General features: G+C 50.7%; 2 protein-coding genes across 2 annotated transcripts; one reads left to right on the top strand and one right to left on the bottom strand.

The window, feature by feature from the left end:
- The first annotated feature begins 1 nt into the window (after position 1).
- Spag7 (sperm associated antigen 7) lies at positions 2-5,328 on the top strand. The gene is made up of 7 exons (XM_057776464.1): positions 2-235; positions 3,861-3,928; positions 4,138-4,226; positions 4,339-4,423; positions 4,541-4,630; positions 4,724-4,880; positions 4,977-5,328. The coding sequence occupies exons 1-7, from the start codon at positions 151-153 to the stop codon at positions 5,084-5,086; spliced, it is 684 nt and encodes a 227-aa protein (XP_057632447.1). The 5' UTR covers positions 2-150; the 3' UTR covers positions 5,087-5,328.
- Positions 5,329-6,547: 1,219 nt separating this feature from the next.
- Positions 6,548-11,745, bottom strand: Eno3 (enolase 3). The gene is made up of 12 exons (XM_057775071.1): positions 11,660-11,745; positions 10,976-11,062; positions 10,644-10,739; positions 10,476-10,534; positions 10,264-10,333; positions 9,705-9,838; positions 8,134-8,356; positions 7,823-8,020; positions 7,464-7,665; positions 6,970-7,078; positions 6,778-6,836; positions 6,548-6,694 (listed from the first exon to the last, which is right to left on the bottom strand). Exons 2-12 carry the CDS (start codon positions 11,058-11,060, stop codon positions 6,625-6,627), a joined length of 1,305 nt encoding a protein of 434 aa, XP_057631054.1. The 5' UTR covers positions 11,061-11,062; positions 11,660-11,745; the 3' UTR covers positions 6,548-6,624.
- Positions 11,746-12,334: the final 589 nt, after the last annotated feature.

Below are 12,334 nucleotides of genomic sequence, written 5' to 3'. Positions count from 1 at the left end.
ATCGCCACGCAAGTCGGTCGGCTGGCCTGGGCTCGGCTGCCAGAAGCGGGGCGGGGCAGCGCGGTTTTTCCGCTTCCGACGTGTTTCCGGCCTTAAAGGCATTTCGCCCTTCCCTTTAAGACGCACCGCCCCCTCTCAGTTATTCCCAAGATGGCGGACCTACTGGGCTCCATCCTGAGCTCCATGGAGAAGCCACCCAGCGTCGGTGACCAGGAGAGTCGGCGCAAGGCCCGAGGTGAGGCTCCCAAATCCACAACTGCGTATGTGCGCCTTGTTCTTGGGACCACACTCTTCCCTCCTTGAACAATGCCACCTCCTGCCCTAAAAGACCCTCACAGGCCACTTTTGAGACCCTCAGAGTCCCTGAAAGGCCTCCCGGCCCGCCCGCTGTTCTTTGCAGACAATGATTGGCTACCTCAGCCTGTCTCCTGCCTCCTGCCGCTCCTTCCCATCCTGGCCTTCTGCAGTCCTTGTTTGCGATTGGCCAACGGGCCCGCCTGTCTGCTGTTGGCGAGCTCTGATTAGTAGGATGCCTTTCTTCCGATTGGAGGACGTCGTTTCCACCGCTGCGGGCCCGCGTACCTCCAGTTCTATTACGATTAGTTTTAGGGCACGCCCATCTACAATCTGTCCTTCTCTATTGGCTAGCTCAACTTCAAGCGCTACCTCGAAGTGTTTCTCCTTCCTTCTGACCTGCCTCAACCATGGCACCTCCCATTGGTTAGCTGGAGCCTCCTTTCTTTATGCTCCTCCTCCTTGAGTTAACCCAGTCCCTCATACCTCTGTTCAACAGCCCTTTCCCAACTCTGTCCTTAAATTCCTGTGCTGCCCAACCGGATCGTGATGTTGATTGGAGGGATGAGAATGGCCTGCAGGTTCCGATTCGCCCGTGGCCCCCCTGTGCTGAGTAGCTAATCAGAAAGCTTGCTGGAGTTTGGCAGCCAGGGTAGGGCGCGGCCCAAAGAGGACTACTCAGTGTTGGCTCACGCTCTGGCGTTTGAAGGACCCTAGAGGAAGGACAGCCAGGGTGCACCCAGTTCCCAACAATGTGGACCCTGACCATGGACAAATCTCATACCTGGTACCTGTTCCCTATCTGCCCAAAGGAGGCAGGACAGGCAGGATGCCTTCAAAATGTTCAAGGACCCTTAAATATCTGTAGTCCCTTATTTACAAAACTTGTGGAGCCCAAGAAACCCATCAGGGAGGTTACAGACCGTGTCTGAGACATTTATGAATGATCATAAAGAACCTTAATAACCAGTTAAGTGCTTTGGGAGAAATATATAGGTAAGAGAGATTAACTGGGGGTGCGGGGGGGGCTGTCAAACTTGTCTGAAATGAGCTGAGCACCAAAGAATAGGTAATTCAGTAGAGAATGAAGTCTGTTTGGATCTTAATAGTCAACAGTTGAAATCACTTAGGTTCAGATGATGACAGGAGAACTCCCACTAGCTGACAGGATAGGGGGCTTCAGCCACTTGCCTGAGTCTTGGCTTACTAAGTAGCTGAATTTGGAACCCAGTTGTGACTTTTTAGTCACATTTTTAGCCCATGTTCTTGAGCATACTCTTGATCCATCTCCCAAGATGCAAAAAAGCCTGGGAAACCAACTAGAAAACAATGGATGGTGAAGATAGTGAAGTCAGAGGTGAGAGCCTCCGGTCTGTCAGGCCCTGGACAGGAGGTGAACAGGGGCCCTGCCCTCCAGCAGCTTAGAGCCTGGAAGGAAAGATGCAAAAAAAAAAACAAAACAAAACCCCGTGTCTTTATCAGTGCATGTGCTTGGAGCCTACAGGGAGAAGTCTTGACTCCTGGAGACAGGTCAGTGTTCGCAAGAGGTGGAAAAGCATGCCAGCTAGAAGGGACGATGTGTGCAAAGGCATGACGAGACTAGGAAGTAGGAAGAGGTTCAGTGCCCCTTTGGGGACTCCAGCCCTGTGGAAGAAGTGAACCTAGGGTTTTGAAAAGCCAAAAGAAAAGAGATGGGTCATTTCAGGCCAGGGAACAGACAGAAGAGGCATGCCGCATCACAAGAGGCAGCAAACTCATCCTGGAAGAAGAGGCAGGATAAGGGACCAGGTTAAAAGTGGTCTGAGGGCTGGGAATGTTGTTCAATCAGTGGTAGAACACTTGATTAGCATGTGCAAGGCCCGAGCTTCACGCCTCACTAGCGCGTCAGTCAGTCCCTAGGCTAGTGTGGTGGGTTTGCAGATTTGAGGCCAGCCTGGGATGTAGAGTTAGGTCCAGTCTCAGAGTTGTGCCTGGGGAGAGAAGGCAGGCAGCCAGATGGCTAGGCGCTGCTATCGGGGCTGTAGCTCAGTGGCAGAGCTCATCTTTAGGTCTAAGGCCCTGAGCTCAATCTTCCCCAGACCCCTTTTGAAAAGTCATGTCTGTGCACTAAGGGCAGAGGGGTGATCTGGTATAAAGGCTGGATCTGAGGAAGGGTAGGAACATTCAGTAAGAGAGGAGAGTTTATTTAACTAACTTTGGACACCTATACCCCCCAAAGTAAAGGGTGATGTTCAGCCTGGTCTACAAGAGCTATTTCCAGGACAGGCTTCAAAGCCACAGAGAAACCCTGTCTCAAAAAAAAAAAAAAAAAAAAAAAAGGGTGCTGTCTTAGGGTTCCTGTTGCTGTGATAAAACATCATGACTGAAAGTACTTAATGGACATTATAGCCCAAAGTTCTAAATTTCTTCTACAGTCCCTCCATACCTCACCCCCTCTCCAAAAAAAAAAACCATAGCCAGGCCGGTTACACCAGTAGTCCACTCTCTGATGCCAGTTTCTGTCTCTGTTAAGAGGGTTTTGTTTTTGTTTTTGTTTTCAGTTTTTCGAGACAGGATTTCTCTGTAGCTCTGGACCTATCTTGGAACTCACTCTGTAGACCAGGCTGGCCTCGAACTCAGAGATCTGCCTGCCTCTGCCTCCCAAGTGCTGGGATTAAAGGCGTGCGCCACCACTGTCCAGCTACAGGCCAGTTTTATGGAGGCATGTTCTCAATTATGGTTACTTTCTCTCAGATAACTCTACCTTGTTACAAGTTGACAAAGAAACAAAACAAAAACAGGACAGGTAAGAAGGGCATCAGATTAGCCCTTTTAGCATCATCCAGGCCCTAGAAGTGTGTGAGGGGGCACTATAGAATATAGGAATTTTGCCAAGCAGTGGTGGCACATACCTTTAAACCTGGCTCTTGGGAGGCAGAGGCAGGCTGATCTGTGAGTTTAAGGCTAGTCTGGTTTACATAGAGAGAAATTCTGTCTCTACAATTTGTCTAATATGCATGAAGTTAAAAGCTGGTTGTGGGAGTGCATGCCTTTAATCTCAGCACTCCAGAGGCCGAAGCAAGCAGATGTCTCTGATTTTAAGGCTAGCCTGAAATATAGTGAGTTCTAGGCCAACTAGGGCTACATAGTGAAATGTCTCCAAAATAATAATTGTACATAAAGATATAAAGTTAAATAATTCCCCTTGCCTGTAGATAATGAATTGAGAAACCTGACACTGATGCCGTTCTTGTTCCTCAGGCGCCTTATAGTTCTTTTGTACTCTGGGCATTTAGTGACTGCTAATTGGCTTTCTTGTGGGGTTGGTAAATGAAGGGTGTGTGTGATTCCAGTCTTTGTGGCTCCCACCACACAAGCCCTGGAAGGGGAAAATAGTTGCAGCCATCTTGGTACTCTGGGCTTAGCACCGTGTCAGGTGTGTGATGGGGGGACCATCAGAATAGTTGGTGAATCAGTGGTATCTGCTGTCCGAGCACACTTTCCAGTGGTTAGCAGGCGCTCTTGGAAGCCTGACCACCACTACCCATCCTTCAGCCTTATCCTCATGCTGCCCTTTCTCACCCTAGAGCAGGCTGCCCGCCTGAAGAAACTACAGGAGCAAGACAAACAACAAAAAGTGGAATTTCGTAAAAGGGTGAGAGCAACTGGAGAGCTCAAAGGCAGCTTCTGGAAGGACTTGCAGTAAGAGTTGGAAGACTGAGGACTTGGTTGTATTGACAGTGCTCCAGACAGCCAGTGGTTCGGGACATGGGAGAGCAGCGGGAGGTTTAAAAAGACCATCGGCCCAGGAGAGTTTTGGGTGGAGCTATCATCTCATGTCCTCCTCCTTTTGTTTTTCCTAAGATGGAGAAAGAAGTGTCTGATTTTATCCAGGACAGTGGACAGATCAAGAAGAAGTTTCAGCCTATGAACAAGATAGAGAGGAGCATACTGTGAGTGTCTCTCAGCCTGGGGAGGCAAGAAATGGGCAGTGGAGGGACATGGAGGAGCCAGGGGACAGGGCCCTCATGGCTCACCACACTGTCTTGTGCCTTCTCTTCCCAGACATGATGTAGTGGAAGTGGCAGGCCTCACATCCTTCTCCTTTGGAGAAGATGATGACTGTCGCTATGTCATGATCTTCAAAAAGGTAAAAAGCCTGGGTTCCTGCCTCTCCTCTTAGCCTGTTCCTGCTACCTGAGGGAGGAGAGGAATGAGATCACACATATCCTTGGACCTCTGGTTCTACTCTTCCCTTCATCCCCAGGAGTTTGCACCTTCAGATGAAGAGCTGGACTCCTACCGTCATGGAGAGGAGTGGGATCCCCAGAAGGCTGAGGAGAAACGGAAGCTAAAGGTGAGCTATGCTCTGGAACCTATATCTGTCATCTGAAAGAGGCCAGCTGGGGTCAGATCCTTGAGCGCAGGTGCCCTATCTCTGTGCCCTTAGGAGCTGGCTCAGAAACAGGAGGAGGAGGCAGCCCAGCAGGGACCTGTGGTGGTGAGCCCTGCTAGCGACTACAAGGACAAGTATAGCCACCTTATTGGCAAAGGAGCAGCCAAAGACGCAGCCCACATGCTACAGGCCAACAAGACCTATGGCTGTGGTGAGCCGTGGTGCGAGCTAGGGAGGCATGAGGAGAGCAAGGCTGGGGGAGGGGAGCAAGGACTGAGGTCTTGCCCACTCTCCCCTCTGCTGCCAGTGCCTGTGGCCAACAAGCGGGACACTCGCTCCATAGAAGAGGCCATGAATGAGATCCGAGCCAAGAAACGTCTGCGGCAGAGTGGGGAAGAGTTGCCACCTACCTCCTAGGCATCACACCCAACTCCCTTTGACCTCTAGCAAGGCAGGGGCATGGAGGAACAAGGCTGCTGCTATCAGGACCCATCCTGGAGCCCCACTTCAAACTATGAGGTTCTACCAGCTGTCACTCAGGCTGGAGGAGAAGCAGGTGTTTATCACTGCTGCAACTTGGATGTATGGATCGTGCGTGCGTGCGTATGTGCATGTGTGTGTGTGTGTGAAGAGTGCAAATGTGTGGGTGGGTATTTAATCTGTATTATTCTCTATTATCCTTGGAACTTTCTTCCCCATGGGACTGGGGTTACTTTACATTGAATAAACACTGTTTGACCCAATGTTCTGATTTATACATAGAAATCTGGATACTAGGTCCATAGGCAGAGAAGAGAGTAATTTTAGATCGAACAGTATAAAGTTGCTGTTTATATAAGCTAAAGATAGCTTATATAAATACTGTTATTGTGACTTCCAGGTTTATTTTTACATATTTTGTGGTGCTAGAATCAGGGCCTTGTGAATACTGGGCAAGCATTCTTATCACTAAGCTGGGGTGGAGTTTTTTAAAATGTATGTGTATGAGTGTTTTACCCACACGTAAAGATGTGCACCATGTGCGTGCCTGGTGCCTGTGGTGGTCAGAAGAGGGCATTGGAGCCTCTAGAACTGGAGTTACTGATAGTTGTGAGCCACCAGGTCAGTGCTAGGAACTGAACCCTGGTGCTAATAAGAGCAAAAGTGCCCTTAACCACTGAGCCATCTCTCCAACCCCCTAAGCTTGGGATTTTGAGACAGGATCTTACATAGTCCAAGCTTCCTTGAAATTTGTTATCCCAGCTCCGTCTCCCAAGGCCTGAGATTACAGAGTGAGCCACCACACCCAGCTAAGATACAGTATTTTAAGGCTGAAGCCAGATGCCCTGACTTTGTGTCCTGGCTCTAGGAGTTGCTAACTCTGCTCTGTTGAATAAGGAATAATTAACTCTTTGTGTCTTGGTTTCCTTGTGTGTGAAAAAGGGACAAGGATGGCAAATGGCTGATAGGACTGTTCCTAAGTTTATGCAGGTCAGTAGTGTCAAGTGTTGTGAGCACTTCCAGATCCTCAAGCTCTACTGAAGTGGCAAATGATCTCATTACCATTTATCCCCACAAAGCACTCCGTATGGCGGCATCCTGTTCCAGATCCCGCTCATACTGGGAGCATCAGGACCCTCAGTCCCTCCCCATCCATGCTGCCCACTCAGTAGCTGTTCCCTCATTCCAGAAACACCTCTCCAGCTCCTTCTCACACACAGAATTGGCTTTTTCTAGCTTCATTCCAAAATGTGGGTTTCTCTTTTGACAGCCACTGAGCTTTCAACCCCTCACTTCCTGTCACAGCAGGTTACATGTCATTCTCTGCCTCTTCCTCCGCCACCTGGCCACTTCCTGTCATCCTTTCCCTCCCTCCTTTCAAGGAGCAGCTCTGGTCTCGTTTGGCATTGTTTATTTCAGGGAGAAGGACTTGAAGGCCTGTGTCTGTTCTTTGGAGTCCTGGAACCTCCAACTTCTCATTTGGCCTTTGGATTACGGAACTTTCGTCCAGCAAAGACAGCTTTGTCTCCAAGAGCCTCTTCAATCCTATAATACAAAAATCAGAGCTGCTACCTTCTCACCTAGGAGTGTCTTCCTCTCCCCACAGTCCAGACCTCTACCCACTTTACCTCATAAGCTGGTTGTATTTGGCCAGACGCTCTGAACGACATGGGGCACCAGTCTTGATCTGAGGTGGGAAAGGGATTTGGAGGGGTTGGGTTGGGCCCCAAAGGAGCAGGCTATAGTGGTATTCAACTCAGGGTGATACCAAGGTGACCAAGGAAGGTTGGTTAGAGACGCAGGAGAGGGAAGCTGAGTACCTGTCCTGTGCAGAGTCCCACCACGAGGTCAGCAATGAAAGTGTCTTCAGTCTCCCCAGAGCGGTGGCTCACCATCACCCCCCAGCCATTAGATTGTGCCAGTTTGCAGCTGTGTGGGAAGGACATTTGATGAGGTCTAATGTGACCTCAGTAAGAAAGCCAGGGGCAGGCAAGGCAGACCTTTCGTTTTGTTTCGGGTGGTGGGTTCTAGAGTGCCTAAGTTCTCTGGGAAGCAGATGGAGAGTTTTCTGATCTTGGATTAGGGTGGTCAGATGTTAGTAAGAGGAGCACAGCATGGGAGGAAGGTAAAGGGACATGACAGCCACGGTGGCAAAGGTCTTGAGGACAAGCCAAGAGTTAGTCACAGCCTTGGGGTTAAGAGTGCTTGGGTGAGTCAGGTTCCCAGGGAAGAGTGGACTTATGGCAAGAACAACAGCAGTGGATGAGCTGGAGCTGAGGGTGACCACTCTGAACCTGAGTCAGGAGACACTCACGCCTGAATGGATTCTGTCACTGAGCCAATCTGGTTGACCTTTAGTAGCAGGCAATTGCAGGCCTTCTTCTCAACAGCCTGAGCGATCCTCTTGGGATTGGTGACTGTAAGGTCATCTCCCACAATCTGGATGTCCACTCCCGAGAGGAATGAGGTCCATGTGGCCCAGTCATCCTGGTCAAAGGGGTCTTCAATGGAGACCACTGGTAGGGATATGGGAGCATAATTGGGGTTAGAGAGGGGACCTGATGAGGGGTGACAAGTAGAGCTTAAATGGAGGCTGCAGTGGAGTCAGATACCGGAACCCGTGTTAGGCAACTGCAGAGGACTAAGGCAGAGCAAAGCACTTGGAAATCTCACCAGGATAGTTCTTGATGAAGTTCTTGTACAGCTCCCCAAGCTTCTCCCCACTGATATGCCGTGCAGGATCATCAGGTGACTTGAAGTCCAGATCATACTTCCCATTGCGATAGAATTCAGATGCTGCCACGTCCATGCCAATTACCACCTTGTCTGGGTAACCAGCTGCCTGAATGGCTGTCTTTAGCAGCTCCAGGGCTAGGAGGGGGAGCAAGAAATGGCCTGAGACTCCAATGTCCCCTGCATCTGCAGCCTCTCTTCCCTCCTCATGGGGACCCAGGTGGTCTATGCCCCAGGATGCTCGCACTGACCCTCATTGTTCTCCAGGATGTTGGGAGCAAAGCCGCCCTCGTCCCCCACATTGGTGGCGTCCTTCCCATACTTGGCCTTGATGACCCCCTTGAGGTGGTGGTAGACCTCAGCGCCAATGCGCATGGCTTCCTTGAAAGAACTGGCTCCCACTGGCAGAATCATGAACTCCTGCATGGCCAGCTTGTTTCCAGCATGAGAGCCCCCATTGATCACATTGAAGGCCTAAGACAAGAGACAGTGCTCAGAACCGGGTGACATGAGGGGTGGAAGGCGAGAGGGAACTGGAGGTGGCAGTTGGACTCTGCTCACCAGCTGAGTGGTTTAGGATGCATAATTGTACTCCTCAAAGCCTTCCCCTCATTTCTACAAAATAATTACAATGCCTACTTCCCTGTGACTCTTCTGAAATTCAGGAGAAATAGAACATAAAGTCCTTAGCATGTGCCTGATGTGTAACAGAATAATTCTATGGCATTCTAAATAAGCTGGCTTGTTTCACTCTCAAACATCTCTAGTAACTTAACTCATATTAATTTCTTCTTTATGGACAAGGAAACTGAGGCACAAAGGTTAAGTAATTTGCCTAAGGTCACACAACTAGAAAACGGGCAAGGCTAGGGCTGAACTCAGATGTCTCTAGAGTCCTTACTCTAATTTTTTTTTTGTTGTCTCTGCCTCCCGAGTGCTGAGATTACAGACATGCACCACCACCACCCATGCTCTTAACACAACCTTCCTAGTAAGTAACAATAAATGGTAACATTATTATTGAGATTAAATTCTGCCCAGTCCATGCGGGCCTCCATAGATGGAAATGACTGGGGCATCAAGGGAATGAAGAAAAGACAGACAATGGACACACAGACAGAAAAGCTGGGAAATGAACAGACTGAGCTCTCTGATGGGAAAACCTCAGCACCGTAGAAGCTTCATGTGTTTATTATACAGAGCTAGTACATTCATTATATAGACTTAGCAGTGTTATTGCATACAAATAAACAAGGAGGTGGGCTTATGGTATACAACTGGACCAAGGGGACAGGGTTAGGGGATCTCAGAACAGTTTCTAGAGGGGAGCAGTCTTCAGATCGTACACATCCTAGGGGGAGGGAGCTATGGTGGACACTTGCACCTGGTCACCAAGGCAGGCTTTACCATGCCTCTGAATCTTAGCCCAGGGGGAAGGCTTTGCCACTCCTGGGTCTGAGGCTCTGGGGTCTTTGACAAGGCTGGTTCATGTCAACATATACATTCACCCAGGACTTCATACATGCAGGGCTTTCTCTGTACCCTACAAAATTCAGAGTTACTACTAAGAGGGCAGTGACTTCCTACAGACTCAGAGGATGCCCAGAAATGTTCTAAGGAGCTTTCAAGTCTGACTGGTGCAGTGGGGCACTAAGATGAAATGAGGTCTAAGGCACCAGTCTGATCCTGGAATGTGAAGGATCTAAGGGACCTGGCAACGGAGGGGAACATCAAGAAGGAGGGGCCACAGCACAGCCCAAGAGATTTCATTTCAGGAAGTGCTTTTTTGGAGCAGGGATTCCGAAGGGGCAGCCACACTCACAGGTACAGGAAGTACGAGATCTGGATTTCCCGCAAGATCTGCGATATGTCGGTAGAGAGGGACCCCTTTCTCAGCTGCTCCTGCCTTACAAACGGCCAAGGACACGCCCAGGATGGCATTGGCCCCAAACTTGGCTAGAGGGAGGCAAATAGGGAGAAAGTATGAGAACTCTCACAGGTTTTGCAGTTAATTCCTTGAACAATCCCTCCAGTCACCCCAGGAAGAAGCTTTCTAAACCACTGGACATAGACATTCCATTAACTCATCTCTTTCCCGGCCTGCAGACTTCTGGAAGTTCACCCCTCCCTGGGCCAACAGTTCACATGTGTCTACGCCAGTCAGGCCTGGCAGAAGACATGTATCAGGAAATGCCTGCGGAATGAATAAAGGCTATCCAGCTATGGTGTGCCCCAAGAAGGGACACAGAAGCAACCCCACCAGCTGCCATCGGCCTCTCTTCCACCCTTGTGCATGCCACCACTCACACAAGATGGGACACAGAAACAACCCAGCCAGCTGTCACTGTCTCTCCTCCACCTTTGGGCATGCCACCACTCACACTTATTCTCTGTCCCGTCCAGCTCAATCATAAATTTGTCGACTTTTTCTTGATCCACAACACTTAGTTTCTGGAAGAGGCAGAGGTCCGATTTCTCAGGAGCCAATCATGTGCAGGATGAAGGACAGGTGAAAATATTGGGAGTAGGGCTACCTGGGGTGAGGCACAGGGTCACAGGGAGGAGGGGAGGGGGAGCTGGTTCCTCTACTTGCCTTTTCCAGCAGAGCAGGACCTAGGGTCTTGTTGATATGCTCCACAGCCTTCAGCACTCCTGGAGGCCAGAGATGGGTTCAGATTTCTGAGGGGATTAGCCTCTTCCCATGTGGAGTCCTCTCTCCTGGATCTGCCCGCACAGGCTCCTCTTGTTGGTCTTTACTCACCTTTCCCCAGGTAGCGTGATTTGTCTCCATCTCTTAGTTCCAGCGCTTCATAGATACCCGTGGACGCGCCACTGGGCACAGCTGCTCGGAACCGACCTGGGCAGGAGGGATTGGCAGAGCAGAGGGAGTCCATTCACAAGGGCCTGGGGTCACCTCCCTGGACCCAGGACAGGAGAAAATAAAGAGAAATTCCCGCCTCCCCCAGGTCTGGGGCCAGGAAGAGAAGAGGGTGGTGAGGGAGTCTGACAAAGGACAGGATGTGGGACTCTTGGGAAGGAGCAGGTGAGGTTGGGGGTTTTCTGAGGCGAACCAATACGGCGGGCCTGTGTTACCCTTGGCGGTGTGCAGATCCACCTCCACTGTGGGGTTGCCCCTGGAGTCCAGGATTTCTCGGGCAAAGATTTTTTGCATGGCCATGACTGCACCACGAGAGACGTGAGTGAGCAAGAGTGGACAGCTGATCCCTTAAGGAACTAGAAATCCCTTGCCCTTTTAAGAGTCTTCCCCACCCCAAGAAGGCAGGTGCTGGAGCTAAAAATACCCCATAAAAAGGTCACAGACCAAAGAGGCAGGAGGGCCGGCCCCCTCCCCCACCCTCCCCCACTCGGAACAGCTCTTGTTCCACCCTCCCAGCCTGAAAAATGAAGGGCTGAGAACTTCATAACTCCCCAGATGACACCCCTCTCTGAATCCTTCGCGGGCTCCTTTCACTTTTCTGATTAAGTAGCTGCCAGCTGCATCTTCCTAGCCCTCCAACCCTATCTGCTTCTCATTGTCCCATTCCCAAATCCTCTGCCTGGAATAATTCTGCCTACTTTATCTGCTTCCCTATTTGTCAGAGCCTCCTTCCCTGTATTCGTCAGTACTCCAGTATTCGCCCCAACTCTGCTTGCTCCAGCCTGACCACTTTCTCTCAAGCACCCCAGTCCGAGGAAGAAAAGCACCGAAGGTTCCCTCTCTTTCCAAGCCGGTACCATCCCACATCTGCACATCATGTAACTCAAGTTTTATCAAACCTGTGACGTCTTCCCTGGGACTTTGAATGAAGCTTCTCGTCTAGGTGGCAGCTGGGACAGTGTCAGCTCACCCCTTCTTAGGCTGGGCATTTATCCCCAAGCCACTCTGTCCCCTGGCCAGCCCCGCCTCTCTCATTCCATCCTCCTCCCCTCCACACCAGGCCAGCAGCCAAAGGCCCACTACTGCCTACAGCAGAAGCCTCTGACCTGGGTACCCCCTTCTCAAAATGACGACCCCGTACATTTTCTTTCTGCCCCCAATAAGAGTCTCAACTTGAAGTCCACTCTTTGAGGGAGTGGGAGAGGGGCTTCTGATAGGCGGGTCTGTCCCCTTCTTAACCTCACATTGCCCCTTTGCAAAGGTTAAAGAGGAACTAGTGCCCTTTAGGAAAGGCCAGGGGTAATCTGAGCCGTGCGGGCTGAGGAGGGGGCCTGGAAAAGGGGCTGCAAGACTGACATGCACACGTGCTCCACTCACTCGGAGGCAGGCGGTGCAGGCCACACGGTTGGGGGAAGGAATCAGGGATGCTGAGCAAGCGCTGTGGTCTAAAGTTGACACCCCTCCGCCAAAGAAGGCGAGTGCTTTCACCTCTCAGGGTCCTCATAACGGCCATTTCGGCACCACTCCACCCTACCCTCTCTTGGCCGGCGAAGGGCGATGAGAGAGGCCAAGGG

The sequence above is a fragment of the Chionomys nivalis genome, chromosome 7 (assembly GCF_950005125.1).
Source record: "Chionomys nivalis chromosome 7, mChiNiv1.1, whole genome shotgun sequence".
Lineage (NCBI taxonomy): Eukaryota > Metazoa > Chordata > Mammalia > Rodentia > Cricetidae > Chionomys > Chionomys nivalis.
Note: the sequence above shows the minus strand (reverse complement) of the source record. Positions and strands in the feature narration are given on the sequence as shown.

What these genes read in the sequence shown, in the direction of transcription:
- Spag7 (XM_057776464.1), top strand. Translation starts at nt 151, where the DNA reads ATGGCGGACCTACTGGGCTCCATCCTGAGCTCCATGGAGAAGCCACCC. An exon ending in AAGTGGAATTTCGTAAAAGG is followed by an intron (nt 3,929 to 4,137) that starts GTGAGAGCAACT and finishes GTTTTTCCTAAG; the next exon opens with ATGGAGAAAGAAGTGTCTGA. An exon ending in AGGAGAAACGGAAGCTAAAG is followed by an intron (nt 4,631 to 4,723) that starts GTGAGCTATGCT and finishes CTGTGCCCTTAG; the next exon opens with GAGCTGGCTCAGAAACAGGA.
- Eno3 (XM_057775071.1), bottom strand. Translation starts at nt 11,060, where the DNA reads ATGGCCATGCAAAAAATCTTTGCCCGAGAAATCCTGGACTCCAGGGGC. An exon ending in GTCCTGCTCTGCTGGAAAAG is followed by an intron (nt 10,334 to 10,475) that starts GCAAGTAGAGGA and finishes TGCCTCTTCCAG; the next exon opens with AAACTAAGTGTTGTGGATCA. An exon ending in CATCCTGGAGAACAATGAGG is followed by an intron (nt 8,021 to 8,133) that starts GTCAGTGCGAGC and finishes TCCCCCTCCTAG; the next exon opens with CCCTGGAGCTGCTAAAGACA.